Source organism: Oncorhynchus nerka, linkage group LG6 (genome assembly GCF_034236695.1).
Source record: "Oncorhynchus nerka isolate Pitt River linkage group LG6, Oner_Uvic_2.0, whole genome shotgun sequence".
NCBI classification, from domain to species: Eukaryota; Metazoa; Chordata; class Actinopteri; order Salmoniformes; family Salmonidae; genus Oncorhynchus; species Oncorhynchus nerka.
This window is the reverse complement of record NC_088401.1, coordinates 90,442,010-90,454,162: the sequence shown is the minus strand read 5'-3', so window position 1 is coordinate 90,454,162 and position 12,153 is coordinate 90,442,010. Positions and strand designations below refer to the sequence as shown.

The following is a 12,153-nucleotide window of genomic DNA, read 5'->3' as shown; positions in this document are numbered from 1 at the left end:
ATACAGACCCCAGAACATGGTACATGGATACAGACCCCCAGAACATGGTACATGGATACAGACCCCAGAACATGGTTCAACAGCCATGGATACAGACCCCAGAACATGATACATGGATACAGACCCCAGAACATGGTACATGGATACAGACCCCAGAACATGGTTCAACAGCCATGGATACAGACCCCAGAACATGATACATGGATACAGACCCCAGAACATGGTACATGGATACAGACCCCAGAACATGGATCAGACAGAACATGGTACATGGATACAGACCCCAGAACATGATACATGGAGCAGACCCCAGAACATGATACATGGATACAGACCCCAGAACATGGTACATGGATACAGACCCCAGAACATGGTACATGGATACAGACCCCAGAACATGGTACATGGATACAGACCCCAGAACATGGTACATGGATACAGACCCCAGAACATGGTTCAACAGCCATGGATACAGACCCCAGAACATGGTACATGGACACAGACCCCAGAACATGGTACATGGATACAGACCCCAGAACATGGTACATGGATACAGACCCCAGAACATGGTACATGGATACAGACCCCAGAACATGGTACATGGACACAGACCCCAGAACATGGTACATGGATACAGACCCCAGAACATGCAACAGAAAACAACATGATGGCTAAATGTTGAGGAATCAGGTGGTGGCTTGTTTCTTACCACAGCCTTTGTTGATGAAAGTGGTGGCGATCCCAGTCTTCCCTGATCGACCGGTTCGACCAATCCTGTGGACTGGAACACACAACAACACACTGTTTTTTTAGTCAGTCGGTGGATGAGTCTGATTATAGAGAGGGAATACATGAGATTTAGGGGTACCAATAACGTGCACTTGAGGGGAGATATGAGCAGATTAACATGAGAAGAAACGGGGTAACATGTACTCTCCCTCCAGGCCAGGTTACTCTCCCTCTAGGCCAGGCCAGGTTACTCTCCCTCTAGGCCAGGCCAGGTTACTCTCCCTCTAGGCCAGGCCAGGTTACTCTCCCTCTAGGCCAGGCCAGGTTACTCTCCCTCTTGGCCAGGCCAGGTTACTCTCCCTCTAGGCCAGGCCAGGTTACTCTCTCTCTTGGCCAGGCCAGGTTACTCTCTCTCTCGGCCAGGCCAGGTTACTCTCTCTCTAGGCCAGGTTACTCTCTCTCTAGGCCAGGCCAGGTTACTCTCCCTCTAGGCCAGGCCAGGTTACTCTCCCTCTAGGCCAGGCCAGGTTACTCTCCCTCTAGGCCAGGCCAGGTTACTCTCCCTCTAGGCCAGGCCAGGTTACTTACTCTCCAGGCCAGGTCTAGGCCAGGCCAGGTTACTCTCCCTCTAGGCCAGGCCAGGTTACTCTCTCTCTAGGCCAGGCCAGGTTACTCTCTCTCTTGGCCAGGCCAGGTTACTCTCTCTCTTGGCCAGGCCAGGTTACTCTCTCTCTAGGCCAGGCCAGGTTACTCTCTCTCTAGGCCAGGTTACTGTCTCTCTGGGCCAGGTTACTCTCTCTCTAGGCCAGGTTACTCTCTCTCTAGACCAGGTTACTCTCTCTCTAGACCAGGTTACTCTCTCTCTAGACCAGGTTACTCTCTCTCTAGGCCAGGTTACTCTCTCTCTAGGCCAGGTTACTCTCTCTCTAGGCCAGGTTACTCTCTCTCTAGGCCAGGTTACTCTCTAGACCAGGTTACTCTGAAACACATTGTGGTAACTGCTGATGAAAAGGGGCTTTGATCAAATCATATTGATTGATTGATTTCTGACTGTAAATTGGTCTGGATAAGATTGTTCTGCTAAATGACCAAAATGTAAGGTAAAAAAAAACCCAGTTGATTAATTGAGATGTAAAGTCTTTACCATAGTTCTCTATCTCCTCTGGCATATCATAGTTGACCACGTGCTGTATAGCAGGGAAGTCCAGACCTTTAGACGCGACATCAGTAGCCACCAACACATCCTTCTTTCCTTCCTTAAAGGCCTCGATGGCCTTGGTACGCTCCTCCTGGTCTGGAAACACATAGCAGAGTGGGAATGAAATAGCCCTATTTAGGTAGTCCCAGCAGGAAGAGAAGGGGTTTTACTCTTACCATTTCCTCCACTCCCTTTCAGCAATAGGGCACATGTTAAGGGCAGGGTGGTTGAGGTAGGAAAACTAAGGGGGGGGGTTAGTGATCTTACCTTTTCCTCCGTGGATAGCCACAGCCTCCACTCCTTTTAGCAGGAGATATTCATGAATGGCGTCCACGTCTGCTTTCTTCTCAGCAAACATCAACACCTGGGTGACAGACAAGAACACTACCATCTTACCATCTGATTAAACACACAACAACACTACCATCTTACCATCTGATTAAACACACAACAACACTACCATCTTACAATCTGATTAAACACACAACAACACTACCATCTTACCATCTGATTAAACACACAACAACACTACCATCTTACCATCTGATTAAACACACAACAACACTACCATCTTACCATCTGATTAAACACACAACAACACTACCATCTTACCATCTGATTAAACACACAACAACACTACCATCTGATTAAACACACAACAACACTACCATCTTACCATCTGATTAAACACACAACACTACCATCTTACCATCTGATTAAACACACAACAACACTACCATCTTACCATCTGATTAAACACACAACACTACCATCTTACCATCTGATTAAACACACAACAACACTACCATCTTACCATCTGATTAAACACACAACAACACTACCATCTTACCATCTGATTAAACACACAACAACACTACCATCTTACCATCTGATTAAACACACAACAACACTACCATCTTACCATCTGATTAAACACACAACAACACTACCATCTTACCATCTGATTAAACACACAACAACACTACCATCTTACCATCTGATTAAACACACAACAACTACCATCTTACCATCTGATTAAACACACAACAACACTACCATCTTACCATCTGATTAAACACACAACAACACTACCATCTTACCATCTGATTAAACACACACAACAACACTACCATCTTACCATCTGATTAAACACACAACAACACTACCATCTTACCATCTGATTAAACACACAACAACACTACCATCTTACCATCTGATTAAACACACAACAACACTACCATCTTACCATCTGATTAAACACACAACAACACTACCATCTTACCATCTGATTAAACACACAACAACACTACCATCTTACCATCTGATTAAACACACAACAACACTACCATCTTACCATCTGATTAAACACACAACAACACTACCATCTTACCATCTGATTAAACACACAACAACACTACCATCTTACCATCTGATTAAACACACAACAACACTACCATCTTACCATCTGAATAAACACACAACAACACTACCATCTTACCATCTGATTAAACACACAACAACACTACCATCTTACCTTCTGAATAAACACACAACAACACTACCATCTGATTAAACACACAACAACACTACCATCTGATTAAACACACAACACTACCATCTTACCATCTGATTAAACACACAACAACACTACCATCTTACCATCTGATTAAACACACAACAACACTACCATCTTACCATCTGATTAAACACACAACAACACTACCATCTTACCTTCTGATTAAACACACAACAACACTACCATCTTACCATCTGATTAAACACACAACAACACTACCATCTTACCATCTGATTAAACACACAACAACACTACCATCTTACCATCTGATTAAACACACAACAACACTACCATCTTACCATCTGATTAAACACACAACAACACTACCATCTTACCATCTGAATAAACAACACACACATTTAGTACATTAACATGGCCTTGTCCTGGGCTAGAGAGGAAACAGAACTAAAGGTCAAACAGGCAGTACTAACTAAAGGTCAAACAGGCAGTACTAACTAAAGGTCAAACAGGCAGTACTAACTAAAGGTCAAACAGGCAGTACTAACTAAAGGTCAAACAGGCAGTACTAACTAAAGGTCAAACAGGCAGTACTAACTAAAGGTCAAACAGGCAGTACTAACTAAAGGTCAAACAGGCAGTACTAACTAAAGGTCAAACAGGCAGTACTAACTAAAGGTCAAACAGGCAGTACTAACTAAAGGTCAAACGGGCAGGACTGGTAACTGACCTCAAACAGGCAGTACTAAAGGTTGACCTAAAGGTCAAACAGGCTTTAGAAACAGAGTACTGTGGTTGACCTAACTAAAGGTCAAACTGTGGTTGACCTAACTTTAAGAGTCAAACAGGCAGTGGTTGACCTCTACCTTTAGAGAGTAAACAGGGTTGACCTCTACCTTTAGAGAGTACTGTGGTTGACCTCTACTTTAGAGAGTACTGTGGTTGACCTCTACCTTTAGAGAGTACTGTGGTTGACCTCTACCTTTAGAGAGTACTGTGGTTGACCTCTACCTTTAGAGAGTACTGTGGTTGACCTCTACCTTTAGAGAGTACTGTGGTTGACCTCTACCTTTAGAGAGTACTGTGGTTGACCTCTACCTTTAGAGAGTACTGTGGTTGACCTCTACCTTTAGAGAGTACTGTGGTTGACCTCTACCTTTAGAGAGTACTGTGGTTGACCTCTACCTTTAGAGAGTACTGTGGTTGACCTCTACCTTTAGAGAGTACTGTGGTTGACCTCTACCTTTAGAGAGTACTGTGTTTGACCTCTACCTTTAGAGAGTACTGTGGTTGACCTCTACCTTTAGAGAGTACTGTGGTTGACCTCTACCTTTAGAGAGTACTGTGGTTGACCTCTACCTTTAGAGAGTACTGTGGTTGACCTCTACCTTTAGAGAGTACTGTGTTTCACCTATCTACTGACTAACCAGCGTGGAAACGGAAAGTTAACTAGTATAGGTCATTACTATGTCATGTGGTAGAGTGAAAACACAGTACTAGACACACAGGCTGGATGCTGTGTGAGAATGGAGGCTACCTGACAGGCACAGCATCACCTCAGCTAGGCTGGATGCTGTGTGGATGGAGGCTACCGTGAGAATGCATCACCTCAGCTAGACTGGATGCTGTGTGAGAATGGAAGCTACCTGACAGGCACAGCATCACCTCAGCTAGGCTGGATGCTGTGTGAGAATGGAGGCTATGCTGTGGCACAGCAGAAGCTAGGCTGGATACTGTGTGAGAATGGAGACACCTAACAGGCACAGCATCACCTCAGCTAGGCTGGATGCTGTGTGAGAATGGAGGCTACCTGACAGGCACAGCATCACCTCAGCTAGGCTGGATGCTGTGTGAGAATGGAGGCTACCCGACAGGCACAGCATCACCTCAGCTAGGCTGGATGCTGTGTGAGAATGGAGGCTACCTGACAGGCACAGCATCACCTCAGCTAGGCTGGATGCTGTGTGAGAATGGAGGCTACCCGATAGGCACAGCATCACCTCAGCTAGGCTGGATGCTGTGTGAGAATACCCGAGGCACAGCATACCTGACTAGGCTGGATGCTGTGTGAGAATGGAGGCTACCTGATCACAGCATCACCTCAGCTAGGCTGGATGCTGTGTGAGAATGGAGGCTACCTGACAGGCACAGCATCACCTCAGCTAGGCTGGATGCTGTGTGAGAATGGAGGCTACCTGACAGGCACAGCATCACCTCAGCTAGGCTGGATGCTGTGTGAGAATGGAGGCTACATTACAGCATCACCTCAGCTAGGCTGGATGCTGTGTGAGAATGGAGGCTACCCGAGGCACAGCATCACCTCAGCTAGGCTGGATGCTGTGTGAGAATGGAGGCTACCCGACAGGCACAGCATCACCTCAGCTAGGCTGGATGCTGTGTGAGAATGGAGGCTACCCGACTGCTAGGCTGGATGCTGTGTGAGAATGGAGGCTACCTGACAGGCACAGCATCACCTCAGCTAGGCTGGATGCTGTGTGATGCTGTGTGAGATGGAGGCTAGACTGACAACCGCCACAACATGACAGACACAGCATCACCTCAGCTAGGCTGGATGCTGTGTGAGAATGGAGGTTACCCGACAGGCAGCATCACCTCAGCTAGGCTGGATGCTGTGTGAGAATGGAGGCTACCTGACAGGCACAGCATCACCTCAGCTAGGCTGGATGCTGTGTGAGAATGGAGGCTACCCGATAGGCACAGCATCACCTCAGCTAGGCTGGATGCTGTGTGAGAATGGAGGCTACCCGACAGGCACAGCATCACCTCAGCTAGGCTGGATGCTGTGTGAGAATGGAGGCTACCCGACAGGCACAGCATCACCTCAGCTAGGCTGGATGCTGTGTGAGAATGGAGGCTACCCGACAGGCACAGCATCACCTCAGCTAGGCTGGATGCTGTGTGAGAATGGAGGCTACCCGACAGGCACAGCATCACCTCAGCTAGGCTGGATGCTGTGTGAGAATGGAGGCTACCCGACAGGCACAGCACCACCTCAGCTAGGCTGGATGCTGTGTGAGAATGGAGGCTACCCGACAGGCACAGCATCACCTCAGCTAGGCTGGATGCTGTGTGAGAATGGAGGCTACCTGACAGGCACAGCATCACCTCAGCTAGGCTGGATGCTGTGTGAGAATGGAGGCTACCTGACAGGCACAGCATCACCTCAGCTAGGCTGGATGCTGTGTGAGAATGGAGGCTACCCGACAGGCACAGCATCACCTCAGCTAGGCTGGATGCTGTGTGAGAATGGAGGAGCTACCTGACAGGCACAGCATCACCTCAGCTAGGCTGGATGCTGTGTGAATGAGGTACCTGAGGCTAGATCTCAGCTTGGATGCTGTGAGAATGACTACCTGAGGAGGCACAGAATCACCTCAGCTAGGCTGGATTTTTAGAATGGAGTTTTCTCCAAGCATCACCTCAGCTAGGCTGGATGCTGTGTGAGAATGGAGGCTACCTGACAGGCTGAGCGTACCGCAAGCTTTGTATTTTCAAAGCCTTTTATATATTTCATTCAGTGTTATGGTCACTTAGCTTTTATGATCCGCGGAAACAACTTTGAAGACAACCGCCACAACATAGACAACCGTCACAACATAGACAACCGCCACAACATAGACAACCGCCACAACATAGACAACCGCCACAACATAGACAACCGCCACAACATAGACAACCGCCACAACATAGACAACCGCCACAACATAGACAACCAGACATAGACAACCACAACATAGACAACCGTTACACAACATAGACAACCGGTTGTTAGACAACCGTCACAACATAGACAACCGTCACAACAAAGACAACCGTCACAACATAGACAACCGTCACAACATAGACAACCGCCACAACATAGACAACCGTCACAACATAGACAACCGCCACAACAAAGACAACCGCCACAACATAGACAGGTTGTCACAACAAAGACAACCGTCAACATAGACAACCGGAGGGGTTGTTACTAAACACAACATAGACAACCGTCATAACAAGGAGACAACCGTCACAACATAGACAACCGCCACAATGTCACAACAAAGACAACCGCCACAACATAGACAACCGCCACAACATAGACAACCGTCACAACATAGACAACCGTCACAACAAAGACAACCGCCACAATGTCACAACAAAGACAACCGCCACAACATAGACAACCGCCACAACATAGACAACCGCCACAACATAGACAACCGCCACAACATAGACAACCGCCACAACAAAGACAAAAGTTTGTGTGAGAAAGCTGCACCATTCGGTCAACAGATCTCAGTGCTAATTATCATCGGATGTATTAGGTTACGAAATCAGACTTTCTGTATATAATGTTAAATGATATGTTAGGGAACTGAACTATTCAGACCATGAATAATCATATTTGTCTTGGTAAAAGTTATTTTATAACATAAGGATGAGAAATTTCATCACCAAAGCGCTTTTTCACCCACTCGGAGAGGGACACCCTACAAAACACAAAGATGTAACTAGAGGTCAGGTTGTTATTAGCCAGAGGAGGGGTTGTTACTAACCGGAGGAGGGGCTGTTACTAACCAGAGGAGGGGGTGTTACTAACCAGAGGAGGAGGGGTTGTTACTAACCAGAGGAGGAGGGGTTGTTACTAACCAGAGGAGGAGGGGTTGTTACTAACCAGAGGAGGAGGGGTTGTTACTAACCAGAGGAGGGGGGTTGTTACTAACCAGAGGAGGAGGGGTTGTTACTAACCAGAGGAGGAGGGGTTGTTACTAACCAGAGGAGGAGGGGTTGTTACTAACCAGAGGAGGAGGGGTTGTTACTAACCAGAGGAGGAGGGGTTGTTACTAACCAGAGGAGGGGTTGTTACTAACCAGAGGAGGGGTTGTTACTAACCAGAGGAGGGGTTGTTACTAACCAGAGGAGGGGTTGTTACTAACCAGAGGAGGAGGGGTTGTTACTAACCAGAGGAGGAGGAGGGGCTTTACTAACCAGAGTTACTAACCAGAGGAGGGGTTGTTACTAACCAGAGGAGGGGTTGTTACTAACCGGAGGAGGAGGGGTTGTTACTAACCAGAGGAGGGGGAGGGGTTGTTACTAACCAGAGAGGAGGGGTTGTTACTAACCGGAGGAGGGGTTGTTACTAACCGGAGGAGGGGTTGTTACTAACCGGAGGAGGGGTTGTTACTAACCAGAGGAGGGGTTGTTACTAACCAGAGGAGGGGTTGTTACTAACCAGAGGAGGGGCTGTTACTAACCAGAGGAGGGGCTGTTACTAACCAGAGGAGGGGGGTGTTAAACCAGAGGAGGGGCTTGTTACTAAGGAGGAGCTGTTACTAACCAGAGGAGGGGCTGTTACTAACCAGAGGAGGGGCTGTTACTAACCAGAGGAGGAGGGGCTGTTACTAACCAGAGGAGGGGCTGTTACTAACCAGAGGAGGGGCTGTTACTAACCGGAGGAGGGGCTGTTACTAACCGGAGGAGGGGCTGTTACTAACCGGAGGAGGGGTTACTAACCGGAGGGGTTGTTACTAACCGGAGGGGTTGTTACTAACCGGAGGGGCTGTTACTAACCAGAGAGGGGCTGTTACTAACCAGAGGAGGGGCTGTTACTAACCAGAGGAGGGGCTGTTACTAACCAGAGGAGGGGCTGTTACTAACCGGAGGAGGGGCTGTTACTAACCGGAGGACTAACCGGAGGAGGGGCTGTTACTAACCAGAGGAGGGGCTGAGGAGGGGCTGTTACTAACCAGAGGAGGGGTTGGGGCTGTTGTTACTAACCGGAGGAGGGGTTGTTACTAACCAGAGGAGGGGTTGTTACTAACCGGAGGAGGGGGTTGTTACTAACCAGAGGAGGGGTTGTTACTAACCAGAGGAGGGGTTGTTACTAACCAGAGGAGGGGTTGTTACTAACCAGAGGGGTTGTTACTAACCAGAGGAGGGGTTGTTACTAACCAGAGGAGGGGTTGTTACTAACCAGAGGAGGGGTTGTTACTAACCAGAGGAGGGGTTGTTACTAACCAGAGGAGGGGTTGTTACTAACCGGAGGAGGGGTTGTTACTAACCGGAGGAGGGGTTGTTACTAACCGGAGGAGGGGGGTTGTTACTAACCAGGAGGAGGGGTTGTTACTAACCGAAGGAGGGGTTGTTACTAACCAGAGGAGAGGAGGGGTTGTTACTAACCAGAGGAGGGGTTGTTACTAACCAGAGGAGGGGTTGTTACTAACCGGAGGAGGGGTTGTTACTAACCAGAGGAGGGGGGTTGTTACTAACCAGAGGAGGAGGGGTTGTTACTAACCAGAGGAGGGGTTGTTAAAAACCAGAGGAGGGGTTGTTACTAACCAGAGGAGGGGTTGTTACTAACCAGAGGAGGGGTTGTTACTAACCAGAGGAGGGGTTGTTACTAACCAGAGGAGGGGTTGTTACTAACCAGAGGAGGGGTTGTTACTAACCAGAGGAGGGGTTGTTACTAACCAGAGGAGGGGGGGTTGTTACTAACCAGAGGAGGGGCTGTTACTAACCAGGAGGGGTTGTTACTAACCAGGGAGGGGTTGTTACTAACCAGAGGAGGGGGGTTGTTACTAACCAGAGGAGGAGGGGTTGTTACTAACCAGAGGAGGAGGGGGGCTGTTACTAACCAGAGGAGGAGGGGTTGTTACTAACCAGAGGAGGGGTTGTTACTAACCAGAGGAGGAGGGGTTGTTACTAACCAGAGGAGGAGGGGTTGTTACTAACCAGAGGAGGGGTTGTTACTAACCAGAGGAGGGGTTGTTACTAACCAGAGGAGGAGGGGTTGTTACTAACCAGAGGAGGAGGGGTTGTTACTAACCAGAGGAGGGGTTGTTACTAACCAGAGGAGGACTAACCAGGAGGAGGGGTTGTTACTAACCAGAGGAGGAGGGGTTGTTACTAACCAGAGGAGGGGTTGTTACTAACCAGAGGAGGAGAGGGGTTGTTACTAACCAGAGGAGGGGTTGTTACTAACCAGAGGAGGGGGGGTTGTTACTAACCAGAGGAGGGGTTGTTACTAACCAGAGGAGGGGTTGTTACTAACCAGAGGAGGGGAGGAGGGGTTGTTACTAACCAGAGGAGGGGTTGTTACTAACCAGAGGAGGGGGTTGTTACTAACCAGAGGAGGGGTTGTTACTAACCAGAGGAGGGGTTGTTACTAACCAGAGGAGGGGGGTTGTTACTAACCAGAGGAGGGGTTGTTACTAACCAGGAGGAGGGGTTGTTACTAACCAGAGAGGAGGGGTTGTTACTAACCAGAGAGGAGGGGTTGTTACTAACCAGAGGAGGGGTTGTTACTAACCAGAGGAGGGGTTGTTACTAACCAGAGGAGGGGTTGTTACTAACCAGGAGGAGGGGGAGGGGTTGTTACTAACCAGAGGAGGGGCTTGTTACTAACCAGAGGAGGGGCTGTTACTAACCAGAGGAGGGGCTAACCAGAGGAGGAGGGGTTGTTACTAACCGGAGGGGTTGTTACTAACCGGAGGGGCTGTTACTAACCAGAGGAGGGGCTGTTACTAACCAGAGGAGGGGCTGTTACTAACCAGAGGAGGGGCTGTTACTAACCGGAGGAGGGGCTGTTACTAACCAGAGGAGGAGGGGTTGTTACTAACCAGGAGGAGGGGTTGTTACTAACCAGAGGGGTTGTTACTAACCAGAGGAGGGGTTGTTACTAACCGGAGGGGTTGTTACTAACCAGAGGAGGGGTTGTTACTAACCAGAGGAGGGGTTGTTACTAACCAGAGGAGGGGTTGTTACTAACCAGAGGAGGGGTTGTTACTAACCAGAGGAGGGGAGGGGGTTGTTACTAACCAGAGGAGGGGGGTTGTTACTAACCAGAGGAGGGGGTTGTTACTAACCAGAGGAGGGGTTGTTACTAACCAGAGGAGGGGTTGTTACTAACCAGAGAGGAGGGGTTGTTACTAACCGGAGGAGGGGTTGTTACTAACCGGAGGAGGGGTTGTTACTAACCGGAGGAGGGGCTGTTACTAACCAGAGGAGGAGGGGTTGTTACTAACCAGAGGAGGGGTTGTTACTAACCAGAGGAGGAGGGGTTGTTACTAACCGGAGGAGGAGGGGTTGTTACTAACCGGAGGAGGAGGGGTTGTTACTAACCGGAGGAGGAGGGGTTGTTACTAACCGGAGGAGGAGGGAGGGTTACTAACCAGAGGAGGGGTTGTTACTAACCAGAGGAGGGGTTGTTACTAACCAGAGGAGGGGGGTTGTTACTAACCAGAGGAGGGGTTGTTACTAACCAGGGAGGGGGCTGTTACTAACCAGAGGAGGGGGGTGTTACTAACCAGAGGAGGGGTTGTTACTAACCAGAGGAGAGGGGTTGTTACTAACCAGAGGAGGAGGGGGGTTGTTACTAACCAGAGGAGGAGGGGTTGTTACTAACCAGAGGAGGGGGGTTGTTACTAACCAGAGGAGGAGGGGTTGTTACTAACCAGAGGAGGGGTTGTTACTAACCAGAGGAGGGGTTGTTACTAACCAGAGGAGGGGGTTGTTAGGGAGGAGGGGGTGTTACTAACCAGAGGCAGAGGAGGGGTTGTTACTAACCAACCAGAGGAGGGGGTTGTTACTAACCAGAGGAGGGGCTGTTACTAACCAGAGGAGGGGCTGTTACTAACCAGGAGGGGTGTTAGGAGGGGGGTTACTAACCAACCAGGAGGGGGGGTTG

General features: G+C 48.9%; 1 protein-coding gene across 1 annotated transcript in view; it reads right to left on the bottom strand.

Annotated features, from left to right (window-relative positions):
* The window catches only part of LOC115126395 (probable ATP-dependent RNA helicase DDX41), a 52,788-nt gene that overhangs the window by 5,520 nt on the left and 35,115 nt on the right, over window positions 1-12,153 (bottom strand). Inside the window, exons 13-15 of the mRNA XM_065019998.1 lie at window positions 2,195-2,291; window positions 1,874-2,023; window positions 710-781 (exon numbers count right to left, since the gene is read on the bottom strand). Of these exons, the coding sequence (XP_064876070.1) occupies window positions 710-781; window positions 1,874-2,023; window positions 2,195-2,291 (319 nt within the window). The remainder of the gene's footprint in view (window positions 1-709; window positions 782-1,873; window positions 2,024-2,194; window positions 2,292-12,153) is intronic.